Below are 14,581 nucleotides of genomic sequence, written 5' to 3'. Positions count from 1 at the left end.
TTGAACTGCAGTTGATTGTAAGTAACAGGAACTGCAGATAAGAGAGGAATGCTGTATAAAAGTAGGGTATTTAAGGAAGGGTATACTTTATGTAGCAAAATTCTTACTAGTTATCTTTATTTTTCTAGCAAAAACTCATCTTTTTGAAAAGCGTAGAGATGACTAGGTTTGTAATTTGTGTGAATAATCTCTTTTAAACCTGACACAGCTTACAGAGTCTGTGTATGCCAGCGAATAAGACACTACGAGTGGCTCCACTTTCACAGAGTTCTTTTGTCCCCTCTTTGCTCATTAGGTGTGGAACTGTCTTGTATCATCACCGATTCCCAGACAAATGACCCCAGGATTGAATGGAAGAAAATTCAAGGCGACCAAACTGCATATGTATTTTTTGACAACAAAATCCAGGGTATGAGCTTATAATACTGTCTGCTGCGTTCTCTCTGCACAAGGCATCTACGATGAACAGAAACTTCAGACTGCCAACCTGCACCCATATCTGTGAGACTGTTTTGGTTTTCAAAAATTTATTTTGGAAAATTTTGAATCCACTGACAGTTGATGAAAGTGGTATATTGGACAGCTCTGTACCTGTCACCCAGCTTCCCCAGTAGTGTGATCACAACCCATCTTTCTGAGGAATCACAGTGAATATTTTTTTTAGATCCTCTTCACATGGAGTGGATGGAGTGCGACGTGAGGGATATGAGTATTCAGGGAGATCAACAGGGGGACGGGTGTTTACTGAGCTGACCCCTCGAGGCCAGCCAGTGGCCACCCGCACAGAGGTGGCATCTGGATGGTGGGGTAGAGAATGATGAGGGCACCACGGAGGAAGGTGCTGGGCAGGAGAGAAGTCAGAGAGCTCTGTTGATGGGAGAAATTGGACACTCTTCACTGCCGCTAGGGCTTGGTTGGAGGGACCAGCATCTCGTTCTTTTAAACTTCACAGTTTAGTGCTGTTAGTATCTACAAGGTTGTGCGGCTATCGCCACTGTCACTTGCTTTTCATTAGCCCTAAAGAAACCTCATGCTCACTGGTAGTCACTCCCTCTTTCGCCAAGACCCTGGCGGCCTCAGGCCTATTTCTCCATGCGCTTGCCTGTTCTGGACACTTCATACAAATGAAATCTGAACAGCCTTCTTTCTCTAACTTCTTCATACAGCAGCGTCTGTGGTTTCTTTTATGGCTGAATGATATTGTAAATATAGCATGTTGTTGGACCCATTCGTCAGTTGATGGGCATTTAAATTGTTTCCATTTTTTGGCTGCTATTGGTCCTGCTGCTGAGCACATGCCTGTGCGAGTTTTTGTGTGACTATAAGTTCTCAGTTCTCTGGGAGAAGTGAGCAATTGCTAAGCCATTCAGCCACTTTATATAGAAATAAATAAATAAATATATATATATATTTTTTAATAAGCTGACGTGTTTTTCTATATTTGTGTCCCTTCTAGGAGTGTTTACTTACATAATCCTTAGCAGCACCTTGTATTGTTTAACTTCATTTCTAGCAATCCTAGTGGGTAGAATGAGGAGGCTGCGCATGATTTTGATGTTGATTTCTCTGTTGACTGATAATGTTGAACACTTTCCTCGGGTACATATTGGCTATTTGTTTTCTGTGGAGACATGTTCACATCCTATCCCCAGTTGCACATTGTTGAATTACATTCTTGACGCTGATACATTGCGGATACTAGTCCTTTGTCAGAAGACTTGAAGATGAGGGGTCCTGGCTTTAGCAACAGACTTACATTGAGTGTTCCTTACACAGCGGGTACTGTGCTTACTGCCTGGATTGCAAATAGGAACAAGTCACAATTCTAGTTCTCAAGGCATTGATTTCTTTTACAACCAGTCTGCGTTCTGCTTATGGTGGTATCCTATTCTCTGCCCCCTTCGGGTGGTAGAGATCTTTAGTTTCTCAGTGCTCCATGTCTTCTTTCCTGTAGGAGACTTGGCAGGACGTGCAGAAGTCACGGGGCAAACTTCCCTGAAGATCTGGAATGTGACTCGGAAAGACTCAGCCCTGTATCGCTGTGAAGTTGTTGCTCGGAATGATCGTAAAGAAATTGATGAGATTACCATTGAGCTCATTGTGCAAGGTAGGGATACAAGTGCAGGTAAACACTTCCACTGCTTTCTAGCTTGACGGATCCCTGTAGAAGAAGAGGTAGGTTTTGATCTCTCTCCCAGGGAATCACCTGACTTTGGGAGGGAGGCTTGAGGTTGAGACTGCTGGCATTAGGGTGGGAAGTGGAGTTCCTGCCTGCCTCACCATAACCATGGTGCCGGAGCAGCGTGGCTGGCTTTCTTTGGACGCATCTCATTGATAGGGATGCATCCATGTTGCTTAGATTTGAAACCGCAACCCCTGTGTTTCCTACAGTGAAGCCAGTAAGCCCTGTCTGCAGAGTACCCAAGGCTGTGCCCGTGGGCAAGATGGCAACACTGTACTGCCAGGAGAGCGAGGGCTATCCCCGGCCCTACTACAGCTGGTATCGGAATGATCTGCCACTGCCAACGGACTCCAGGGTGAACCCCAGATTTCGAAATTCCTCCTTTCTCTTAAACTCTGAAACAGGCACTCTGGTAAGAGTCTTCTAAGAGGTGATGATGGAGTTGTCTGTTGGGGCTAGGGATGGTTATTGTTGAAAGAGCAGTTGTTGGGAGAGACACTGAAGCTAACTGGGGAAGGAGCTGAAAATATTAGAGATCCTACGGAAAGAAAACCCTGCTTGCTTTTATAGATGGGGAAGCTCTGAGGGGTGCAGTAAGCAAAGGGAATGAGCAGGTTAGTAGAAACTGAGGGGAAATATTAAATGTTATGGACAGATGTTATTAGAGACAGGGTTTGGATAATTAGCTGTAAAAGCAGTAAGGGACAACCAGGGAAATCTTACTGATTTCTTCTTTGATGATAATAAGCAGCTAATTGCTTTTGGCACCATCATGGCATTGTGGTTATGGTTTTTAAAGTCTCTTATCTTTTAGCAATATTGAAGTAATTATGGATAAAGCCTGGTATTTGCATCAGAAGATCCCTGAGGTGGTGGGGGATTGGTTGGTGGGACAAAAACAGTCCTGTGCTAGCAGACAGACAGACTCAGCAGCAGGTAATTCCTGGGGCCTCTTGGCCTGTGGAATATCCAACTACATGTAGGCAGACATTAGGCGGATGATGACAGGATAGGATCTGTGCTATTTATTTTGTCAAAATGTTGCCTGATAAGCAGTCATTATCAGACCACTTTCTGGAATAAAAGTAAGGGTTGACCTCTTCCTTTGAATGTTACCAGCTTTGTTATAGCAAGGGGAGCTGGTTGTTGGAAGCTGTGTCAGGAAAGGATGTCAGGGGAAAAACCCTAACAGTCCTCCAGAAGCAACGAGCAGAACATCGGGTTCCTTTCTGGGCTCAGTGAGGGAAGGGTCTTGGGCGGCAGCTGTGACGTTGTCCCCTCAGATCTGCCCTGTTGACTGGTCTGTTGATTTCCTTGCCACTTCTTTGCGACAGGTCTTCAGTGCTGTCCACAAGGACGACTCTGGGCAGTATTTTTGCATTGCTTCCAATGATGCGGGCTCAGCCAGGTGTGAGGAGCAGGAGATGGAAGTCTGTGAGTCTCTTTTTGAAGATTTCATCAGAAAACTAGAAAGTGAATAGGACATTCCACATTGCGTATTAGGTCATCAGCTTAGGTAGCTGCTTCCTCGCGGGTCAGCTTTCTTCTGGAGCTGACTGGAGGATGCACTGGGGACATGGAAGGGAAGGAGGACTCTAGACAAGGTCCCCGACAGACTTTCCTTTGGTGTTGGAGATGTGACCAGTCATGTTACATTCACGGTGAGTTTAATAAACTCCATTTCCTGGGTAAGTGATAGCATTATCAGGCATAATCAGTTACAATCATTTTCTTCAGGAAACTGCAGGAGCTGTCTCTGGTGATGTTAGCGCTGACGTACTGGCCTTAGAGTGCAGGTGTTGAGGGGATGGAAGAATGTGTAGGAGTGTCTTCATCATTCCCAAAGCTTTTCAATTCTTCTCCATCCTGTTTGCATCCGCCCCAGAGAAGTATTCTCTAAAGATCATTAATGAGAAGCATCTTGGACCACTGTTCCCACAGTAGAGTTTCCAGGCCCATCCCAGATATTTGTGTATAACAAGCCTTCCAGATGGGGAAAGGCCACACTGGGGTCATTTTCTCCTGAAGAAAGACACCGGAGTTTGCTGCAGACTGCTGAATCTTTAGGGATGGGACTTGAGCACTGATGTTTTCAAATCAAACTGCAAGTTGATTTAAGGGAACACTCGCATTTAAGAACTAGAGTGCTAGGAAAAGGGAGAATTTTGACAGCTTCTAAGTTTGTTGAGTGCTCATGAGCTCCCTGCGTTTTTAAATCCTGTGTATAAAGAGAAACAGCCACCAGTACTCTCCCAGTATGGAGAGGTGGTAGCGGGAGCTCAGGGGCTTTCCTGGAGATGGGCGGCAGGTGGCTAGTGCAGGAGAAAGGCGAGGTCTCCCTGTCTCCCCCTTTTATCTGTATGTTTGAAAAGCAGAGTTAGAGAGAAGATAGAAAGCGTGCGTCTACTGTTTCACAGCTCACATGGCTGCAACAGCCAGAGCTGGGCCAAGCCGAAGCCAGAAGCTTCTTTCTGTTCTTGGAACTAGCTTTCTTTCAAATAATTCACAACAGAAGATCTTGATACCTAATCTTGGCCTTATAATGTAATCATTTCATCCATTAATAACAATCTTGGGCATTTAGCCAGAGGATTTCTGTTCCTCTATGAACAAGCTCTTTGTAATACAGAAGGAACTGTCACTGCAGTTGAAATGTGCGCCTCTATTTTTTTTTTTTAACCTGTGAAATCAGTTATGGCACCTTGTGTTCTAGATGAGGAAAGTTTGCTCTGTTGGCTGGGATGGGCAGTAAGGGGAGAGGGCCGAGGCTGGGAGGGAGGAGCATTCAGGGTCTTCCCAAGGAACAGCTGGTATGTATCATCTTGTCTCCCAAAACTTAGATGACCTCAACATCGCTGGCATTATCGGGGGTGTGCTGGTTGTGCTCGCTGTCCTGGCTCTGATAACGCTGGGCATCTGCTGCGCATACAGACGTGGTTACTTCATCAACAATAAGCAGGATGGAGAAAGGTGAGCCTGCCTTGCGTGAAAAAAAGCTAAGTGCAAGTTGACCTTCATAAGCGCATGGCATCACTGAAACGACCCTTTCCATCCACAGTTACAAGACGCCGGGGAAGCCAGATGGAGTTAATTATATCAGGACAGATGAAGAGGTAAGTAGTGGAAAGCTACGAGTCCAGGGCTGCCAGCAGGGAACTCAGGTGGGCTCCATTGCATCCCTCAGTCCTTAACTGTAGCGTGCACACACTCGCCGCATGCACACTTGGTTTTCGTCTGCCCACTCTCCAGGACACACCTGGCCCACATCCTATGCCGTTTTTCTGATTTTTACTAACCGAGGCTTCATGTTGTCTCTTAATGTGTGTTGACTTTGCAGGGTGACTTCAGGCACAAGTCATCCTTTGTGATCTGAGAGCTGGTACCGTGGCTGCGAGCAGTGCGGACACCTCTGCTACAACCTCCCGTCCGGGCAGCTGCTGTGAGCCTGCCGAGTGCACCCAGGACGCAGCCAGACACTCACGCAGCAGCTTTCTGTTTTGGCCAAAGTTGACCGCTACTCCTTTCTTACTCAAGCCACGTGAATAAGACTTCTCAAGATGGGTCTAGTCACCACGAGGACAAGCAGCGGAACAGGTGTACCGAGTTGGGTTTTCACACGAGTGTTAAGTCTGATCGCCTCAGCTGTCGGCATGTCGCTGGCTATTCAGCAGCCAGACGGGCCCGTTAGAAGGGACGAGGCAGCTGTGTGACGCCAGCCCAACCCAACGTTTGCATCTGTGAACCCAGAAAAGGCCTGGCATGTGACAGCCCTGTTCCACTGCCCACAGCTGCCCCCCTGCCTCCCCCTCTCCCCCACATTTCCTAAAGGCTCTGGTGGTCATTGTTGTAGTCATCTTGACAAATTCTTTTTAGATCAACATTTTATAAAAACAACCAAAAATCAGGAGGGCAAATCCTTGCTGGAAGAGAGATCTAACCTGGGAATCCTGGGTGTCCAAGAAGGTATGAGCATTGAAGGAAGGCCTTCTTCGTCTTAGGCTAAGTCAGAAATGGTACTGAAATACGCTTTTCTATGGGTCTTGTTTATTTTATAGAATTTTACATTCTAAATTTCTTCTAAAGATGTATTTTGATTATTGAAAAATTCTATTTAAACTGTAAATATATTGTCATATAATGTTAACCTATTTTTTTTAAAAAGTTCAATTTAATATAGAAGTTTCGAAGCTACTAGTGTTAAATTGGAAAATATCAATAACAGTATTTTATCCAAGGACTCCTCTCAAGAAGGCTTACTGTAACATTCCTTTTGCCACTTAATTGTTAGCATTTTTCATAAGGGAACTTACAACATCTGTACATCAGGCTGTTGCCACTTAGGAAACCTTTAAAAAGTTCTTAGTCTAGCAGTATCCAAATCTACATCTGTCCAGGTGAACCTAAGCAGCTCTCAGGTTAGCTTTGAATTACCTCTTCCCAAGATTACCCACACTGCCTGCGCCCTAAGGCTCCTGCAGCCCTCGGGTGTCCATGTCCACACCACACTGCTCATCTCAGGGTGCCCTAGCCAGGATGGCCTTCCCTCCCGTCTCCACAGCCCTCACGTGGCTCTGGTCAGCTTTCGTGGTGGAGTGCGCTCGTCCTGGGGCACTTGCTGCATTCCAAGTCTTCCCGGTGTGACGGCCCAGCCTTTGGGTTCTTGGGACAGACCTTTCTGGCTGTGGTTGGCTCACAAAGCAGTCACTGCCATTTCGTTTAAATTGTTTGTGTAGCTCACTAGACTGTCCAGGGTCAAAGGCAATTGTGACGTCAGATCTGACCACTCAGTATTTTTCAAGAGGCACCCCACCGTTCCTCTTCGCCATGAAGAAAGGCCCTGAACACCACAGGTTCTCCGTCTCCTTGTAATACAGCTTTGTGCGGCGGCAGCCAGCCTGGCCTTCCGAACGTCAGGAGTGCGGTGAGGACAGCTCACGCCTGAATCAAAAGTAGTTTTCTAATTTTGATTTCAAACAGTTTATCTGCCCGGGACACTGCTCACTTTGTGGGGAACATTAGACATCATCCAGAGCCTTTGTTCTTCAGAGAGCTGTTCTTCGCCTCAGACACACTGCTGGGTTAGACTCATGGCTTCTCCAAAGGGACATCTAATTCCATTGTGTGCCTGAAAGATGGTTTTTATGTAGAAAAACGTAGTTACCTTGTGACTCAACTTTGTGTCTTATTTTTTCGTATTTTCAGTTTTGTTTTATTGAATACGTGAGAGATGAGTTGACTTTTACTTTGTAAGTTACGTGAAATACTTTGCTTCGAGGTGTTTGGCAGAAGTAGGCAACTATTGCTTACCATTTTCTGCTCACAGTTAAGACTGTCCCTTCATCTTGGCCCTGTCTTGGTAGACAGGGATGGCCCCCAGCTAATGGGGTGTAACCCTGTGGCCCCTTCTTGGTTGTCACAGGGATGGCCTGTTACCTCCTTTCTTACACGGAACCATCTCCTGTGGATGTGACAGAGGAGGTAGCAGGAGGGGGTGGGGTGGGGAAGCAGTTACCTGGAGCACTCAGTGTTAATGTGCATGTGCGGAAGGCTCGAGGTCTGAGCAGGTGGTACTTCTGGCCTCTGATGCAGATGTTACTGTACATAGATGTTACAGACTTGTACTGACACACCTACAATTTGGTACTTGTTAAAACTCACAGAAGCTTTAAATAAATCAGTCTCTGCATCTTTGCTTGCTCTTGTGTTCCTGGGAGTTTTCAGGCAGGCACTGCCACGGTCTCACCTCACTGCTGTCTACAGGGGGAACAGGACCAGATGTGACGCAGGCGTTGATGTGTCTCTCGACGCACATCTTGGGGAGCTGTGGTACACTCTAGGGGCCAACCTCCCTGCAAGTGACGACATCCCATATGGGTACCAGTTTGTGTCCTGGCTGCTCCACTTCCCTTCCAGCTCCCTGCTTATGATGGCCAGGGAAAGCAGTAGAAGATGGCCTAAAGCACTGGGACCCTGCATCCAAATGGGAGATGTGGAAGAAGCCCCTGGCTTTCAATTGGCTCAGCTCCAGCTGTTGCAGCCATCTGAGGAACGAAATAGTGGGTGGAAGATCTTTCTGTGTCTCTCCCTCCCTCTGTAAATCAGAAATGAAAAAATCCTAAAAACAATCATAACAAATAATTTCATTCTTTTGTTGTAACACTGGGGTTAAAAGATGAGCAAACTGTTAACCTTTTTGGCCATTACTAAACAGATACTCTTCAAGTTTGCCTCATGGTCCCCTCACCGTCTCCTCCTCACTCCCAGCAGTTCTCAGCAGAGCTGCAGAATTCTGTCAGTGCCCCCCAGCCTAGGGTTTCTGGCTTTTTATAAGCAGGAACCTCCTTATCATGTAGGAAAGGGCGACTGCAGTTAGGAGACAAACCAGGTGTGTGAGAACAAACACAAAACTTCTAACACAAAAGCATGTTCTCAACAGCAAAGATACAATGTTTCTTAAAATCCTGCACATAAAATAGAAATGACAAGCAATGGAAACCCTGTTCTAAAAATAGGAAAATTGTATTGAATGTGGGATTTATGCTCTTTATTAATTCATTTTAGAAAACTGTACACTTCCACAAATCTGCAATTATAAATAATAGAAAAAATATTTCAGTCAATATTTTATCACCAACTGTGGGAAAATATGTACTAAAAGGAATTCAAACAAGCCAGAAGAGGCTTGGCTTATATAAAAGCTGACGTTTTTGAGTTGTGTTCTTTAAAGATTAGATTATGGCTTATCGGAATGGACTTGACACTTTTCAAATGGGACACAGTTATAAAATTAAATAGTTGAAGTTCAGGATAAAAATTGATTCGGTGTTCCCTGTTATTTCCCATATTTTGAGCCACACAGTTGCCAGCTGAGGGCACGCTCAGGGAGGAGCCAGGGGAGCGCCCCAGGCACGCAGGGCTCCGTCTGTCTGCCCACATGCAGAGCCCAGCAGTGTTTCCCCATCCTCCCTGACTGCTGCTGGGCTGCTGTCATAACTCAAGACAGTGCAGCCTGTCAAGCTGGCCTGGTCACCGAGGTGCTGGGCACAGATGCTCATGGAGTTCACGGATGATGAGCTTTCAAAACCCTGTGGTTTGAAAGGCCCCAGGTGTCGGCAGCGACTGCTGGAGCCGGGCCGAGAGGCTGGCAGGCTGTGCTGAACTTGCTGTTGGGTCCCGGTGGTGGGGTCTGCCTGGCCACAGGGGTGAGCTGCAGTGTTTGTATGTCATACAACAGGAAAAAGAGGAAGAGGGGAAGAGTGTCGAGCCCTTGCCTCCTTGGACCCCGCTGGAGCACACTGCTTCAGTTGGCTGTTTTCAGGGGGGGCTTTCGCAGGGACCTCCTGCTCGGGGGTGGGTTATCTTTATTCCTGGCTGGAGACTGCACATTCCATTGCTGAGGCTGTGGAAGCCTGGGAAAATAAAAGACACATTCTGGCACTAGGAAGGAAAAGACCTGATAAAAGCGTTGACCTCAAAAGGGACGTAGTCAACTTACGGTTTATCCGGCAATGATAAACATAAAATGTCATTTCCTTGACTCTGCATTTCAACTTTCTCTGAAAAGGGAGTAAAACACAAATTCAGCTTTCCCAGAATATCAAAGCTAGCAAACTGAACAGACAAGGAGGAAACAGAGAACTTACCATTGTTTGGAAAAGGGGTGCGCGGTGTCCCTATGTAGCTGACCCCTGCTCCAAACGTGACCTCATTGATGGTGTCTGGGTAAAGGGCAGAAACACGATTAACACAAAGCTGGCAGGAAGCATCAACATCCATGAGCGGCAGGTGACAGCGTTTTACTCTGGTGTCCCTGAGGTCCCTTCAGCACCCTCATGGAGCAGCATGGATCCCTTCGCCAGCCTCTGAGCCCAGGACCTGACAGTGCAGGGCCTTCCCTGTGGCTGCTCTGCTGGCCTCGAAGCATGCACTGCTCACACAGCTGACCTTTCACCTGCCTGGAGTCTCCTCTAGGCTCGGGTTCCTCCCGGAGCGTCCCCCTATCCTGATGTTACCCCCTCAGTGTGTTCCCAGCCACCGCAGAAATGACAGGCATTGGTAACTATTCCTCCCATGGAATCGGTAAGCAGGTCCCGTCAGTTCTGTCTCCTTAGGCTCCCTGCACCCCAACACCGTGCTCCCTCCTCACTGTGCTCCCCGAGCCACCCTGGCCACTCTTCTACTCCTCTTTGGGAGGCAGGGGAGTATAGACCCATACAGATGGGTGGAGTTCTGCTTCTGCTACGTGTGAACTGCTCTTGGAACTTCAGATTGCTTTATCACTGAAATGGGAAAAAAAGTACTACCCACCAAAAAAAAAAAAAAAAACAAAGAAAAAACAAAAAGACATCCCTACTTTATAGAGAGGTTGTCAGGAAAAAAATGAAATAATCTATGTAAAGTGCTGATAATCTATGTAGAGTGCTGATAGCCTGTTAGTGACCGCCATGCTGTCATTTACTAGCTGTATGCTGCCGTCACTGGTAGAGCATTTGCCCTCCTAAGGCACCTTCACGGCTGTGTGTCCCAAGAACAGCCCTTTAAGCCAAGACACCTGTGCAAGCTCACTTGCTAACGTGGACACAGCCTGCCGCCAAGCGGACTCTGGCTTGGCACTCCTGCCTGCCTGGCCTGCCCCCACCCCGTCTGACTAGAACACAGAAGCCCATCTTTGAGCCTGGTGGGGGCAGGGTGCAGCCTTGGCTCTCGGGGATGTGGGCCTCTTGTGGCACTGTGCATCTGGCATTAGCTTCCAGCAGCCAACTGCACTGCCTGCCCTCCTTTCGGCTTTAGAATTCTTGCTACTCTCAACACGTGGAACCTTCTGTGGAGTACAGACTGTATCTTTCTGGACTATGGGTACACAGTAGGGTAGAGAATTCTGTTTCTCTGCATTGACATAGCTCAGTTCTGCCTGTCCTGTTCCTGTGAGGTCGCTCCTGTTTGGAAGGCTCTGTGTTTTCCAGGTAGGCAGGTGCTTACCCATACAGAAGCACCTGTGCACTGTCCTTAGGGTCAAAGGCACAAGAATGACAGCAGTAAGAGGAACTCACTACCTGACATCACCTCTTAGCCATGACACTCTTCCACTGAGCAAACCACCATGCTTGCGAACACCTTTGGTTCATCATACCGCTAAGCTGTGTAGCATTTCCCTACGAGCTTTGCAGAGCTGAGGTCACTTCCTGATAGCTGGACTCACTTGAGATAATGTCACAGAGTGTGCACGTATAAACCACAGCGAAAACACAACGGAGTGCTTTCCAGGTTGCCATGACTTGTTCCAGGGAAGGAGAGCTAATAGGAAAGCTTCCTGATTTATTACGAAGAGTGACGGGCGTCGCTGGGTGTCCTGTGCCACACGGCCGTCCCAGGCACCCTGAGAACCTTCAGGCTTCGATGCCAAGACAGCTGCCATGTGCTCATGAAGGCAGCATGGAGGCACCACGCCAGGTTTCCCTGGCAAGGAGCACATGCTGCCAGGACACCCACCAGAGAGAGAGATCAAGGCTCACTGGGAGAGCAGAGCTGGAATGAAATGCACCCCACCTCCGTCTGCAGCAGATGGCACCTCGCTGCCGAAATAGAAGTGCTGCTGCCCCCAAGCCAGGAACAGACAGGAAACTTTTGTTGGAAAGAGACTAATTTTTTTACATACATAATATTCCACCTGTTCGGTATATGTGCAGGAAGCTAAAACTACCCAGTGCCTTTAATGACAAAACGCCGTCCACATTTCAGCTCTTCTCTGAGGAGAGGTAAGGTGGGGTTCTGCTCCTTAGGGCTCCTAGAAAGGAAACCCAAATGGACCTTCTCTGTAACCCACTCAGGATCTGGGAACACCCAGCACCAGTCGCAGAACTGAGCAGGCAATGTGAACTGACCAAGGTGACCAGTGAGTGGCTTGGCACCTGTCACACCGTCATGGAGGAAGTGACTCTAGGCCGTTATTCTTCACTTGGAAGGTCCAAGATAATCTGGGGCAGAGAGGCTGGAGCACAGCCTAAGCAGAAGCCTGGCCCAGCACCCCACGCTGCGTGGCAGCCAACCAGGGAACAGAGCTCTGGCTCACGTTCCTCACCCTCCCAGCCTCCACATGGCCCCATGGAGACGGCAGGGAGAAGCCAGCGAGGGTGGACAAGGAACTGTCGCCACCGTTTAGAGGCACCAGAGGCACAGGAGAGGGCCTGCTGTGTCCCGAGGGACTGCGCTGGGCGCATAAGGGGGATGAAGCAGCCAGCAGCACGGGCTGATAGGAGCCTGCTGCCCTGACAGCGCAGAGGTGGGGTGCAGACGGTGGAGCCTCGGGCAACCCTTTGGCATGGCTCTGGAAACTGCAGAGAGAGCCAGTTTCCTCCTGTCACGGTCATTTTCTCTAGTTTCTCATGGGGTTTGTTATGGGGTATGAGATAAGATGCTATATAGCAAATAACAGGATAAAATATTCTTCTAACTCTCTTCTATTGGGGTCTTCAAAACATTGGTGGAAATTGCATAGTATGAAAAAGCTATGCATGAATTTCAATCTGTTTGAACCAAAACTGAGGGTGTTTTATGAAGCACCCTCATCTTACAAAACTAAATGACAAACATAGGTGCTGAGGATAGAGCTGCAGATAGTGAAAGGGCACAGGCTCCTGGCGCAGCTGTCAATGCAGTTTGTTCCAGAGCACAAGTGCAGTTGGTACACAGTACCAGCTAACATGTCATCATAGTTTAATTGGCAGCAATAAGAAGGGCTGCCTCTAGGAGGCGCTGTCTGGCTAGTACGTCACCTCCGGGGGCTTGCCATGTCACCCCGGATCCCTGAGGGATCCGCCATGTAAGAGCTCAGTTAACAACAATGGTTATAACTGTAAAGCATGCAACCTGCACTATGCCCGCCTTGCTGAGCATCAGGAAATCTACCCAACAGATACACAAGGACTGAGGCGAGAGCAGGAGAAGCCAGCTTACTGAAATGAGTCACTTACTCTCAGGGGTGCTGATGGCCCGTTTAGCAACGTCGTCAATAGCCCCACTGGACACTTGCTCCAAACTGAATGAAGGCGCTAGGACAGAACACAACAGCTTCATGTATCCATAACACAAACCTGGCACAGGCCAAAGCAGCCAGTCGAAAAAGACAGAGAAAACATCCCTTGTATTGGAAGTGTTCTGATAAACAGGTGACTTAGGAAGGAAAGAAAGAAAAACAGAGGAGAAACAAAGAACAATTCTTACGAGGATCCAAAGAACTGGAAATAAAAGCCATATCATACTGGGGCTAGCAAGCTCAGCATAGACAATGAAAAACTATAAAACCAGAGCTTCTAAGCAGCAAAGTGAACACTTGTGAACCATTCACAAAAATACAACTTGAGGAGTGGGTGTTGGACCTAGCAGTTAGGACGCCGAGTGGCAGCAAGTGACGGAGCAGGCGACTGCCTTCAGCCACTCCTGTGGGAAAAAGGATTGAGTTCCTGGCTCCCAGCCTTGGAGTCAAGCACCAGATTCTCTCAGAAACTCTTTCTCTGATTCTCAAACAAACAAATAAAACCCCCAAAGGTGTGGAAGATTTATGTGGAACATTACTACTAAAAAAAATACTTCATGGCATAAATCATGGAGGATAGCCTTGTGCTATCACATGTTAAATATTCAGTACCCTTGACTGCTAGGAATTCTATCAGGATCACACACATGCAGGGGTGTCTGACGCTGGTGATAGCAAAAACTAGAAAACCCTGCATTTTTAAGACTGGGGCAGTAATCAGTGTACTTTGGTACTGCCTCAGGAAAGCAGGCAGTGGAACCATTAGTACCAGTTTTCAAAGTTCATAGAGAGATTATCACTGTTTATTACTGTAAACGTGTACAGAGAGCAAGTAAGACTGCAAATGTAGAGGGCCCTGCACGATGGCTCAGTAGCTAAATCCTCGCCTTGCACACACTGGTCAGGATCCCCTATATGTGCACCGGTTTGTGTCCCGGCAGCTCCACTTCCGATCCAGCTCCCTGCTTGTGGCCTAGGAAAGCAGTCGAGGACGGCCCAAAGCCTTGGGACCCTGCACCCGCGTGGGAGACCAAGAAGAAGCTCCTGGCTCCTGGCTTCAGATTGGCTCAGCTCCAGCCACTGTGGCCACTTGGGGAGTGAACCAGCAAATGGAAGATCTTTGTCTCTTCATCTCTCCATTAAATGTGATCTGCTTTCCAATAAAAATACATAATTTTTAAAAAAAAAATACATTGCAAATGTACAAAGTGTGCTTGTGTGTATGTGTAGTATGAAAGCGGCATTGCTTCATAACCCACATTGCTCAACAGTCAACTAATGGTGCTTGTGCACAGATGGGAAAGAAGAGATCATCTTCAAAGGAGCAAGAAGTAGCCTGTCTGGTGTGCAAGCTTGCTCTCGGGGGG

The 14,581-nt window shown here is 47.6% G+C and overlaps 2 protein-coding genes across 2 annotated transcripts in view; one reads left to right on the top strand and one right to left on the bottom strand.

Moving 5' to 3' along the window:
• JAM3 (junctional adhesion molecule 3) overlaps positions 1 to 6,751 on the top strand; it is a 52,509-nt gene extending 45,758 nt beyond the window's left edge. Inside the window, exons 3-9 of the mRNA XM_058664092.1 lie at positions 296 to 409; positions 1,955 to 2,107; positions 2,392 to 2,594; positions 3,517 to 3,616; positions 5,023 to 5,152; positions 5,241 to 5,295; positions 5,520 to 6,751. Coding sequence (XP_058520075.1) covers positions 296 to 409; positions 1,955 to 2,107; positions 2,392 to 2,594; positions 3,517 to 3,616; positions 5,023 to 5,152; positions 5,241 to 5,295; positions 5,520 to 5,555 — 791 coding nt within the window. The 3' untranslated portion in view covers positions 5,556 to 6,751. The remainder of the gene's footprint in view (positions 1 to 295; positions 410 to 1,954; positions 2,108 to 2,391; positions 2,595 to 3,516; positions 3,617 to 5,022; positions 5,153 to 5,240; positions 5,296 to 5,519) is intronic.
• A 1,960-nt stretch (positions 6,752 to 8,711) lies between these two features.
• NCAPD3 (non-SMC condensin II complex subunit D3) overlaps positions 8,712 to 14,581 on the bottom strand; it is a 64,201-nt gene continuing 58,331 nt past the window's right edge. The window contains exons 32-35 of the mRNA XM_058664091.1: positions 13,153 to 13,230; positions 9,826 to 9,900; positions 9,678 to 9,738; positions 8,712 to 9,591 (exon numbers count right to left, since the gene is read on the bottom strand). Coding sequence (XP_058520074.1) covers positions 9,483 to 9,591; positions 9,678 to 9,738; positions 9,826 to 9,900; positions 13,153 to 13,230 — 323 coding nt within the window. The 3' untranslated portion in view covers positions 8,712 to 9,482. The remainder of the gene's footprint in view (positions 9,592 to 9,677; positions 9,739 to 9,825; positions 9,901 to 13,152; positions 13,231 to 14,581) is intronic.

Source organism: Ochotona princeps, chromosome 4 (genome assembly GCF_030435755.1).
Source record: "Ochotona princeps isolate mOchPri1 chromosome 4, mOchPri1.hap1, whole genome shotgun sequence".
In the NCBI taxonomy this organism is placed as follows: domain Eukaryota; kingdom Metazoa; phylum Chordata; class Mammalia; order Lagomorpha; family Ochotonidae; genus Ochotona; species Ochotona princeps.
The sequence above is the reverse complement of the archived record's forward strand: the minus strand, read 5'-3'. Positions and strand labels throughout refer to the sequence as shown.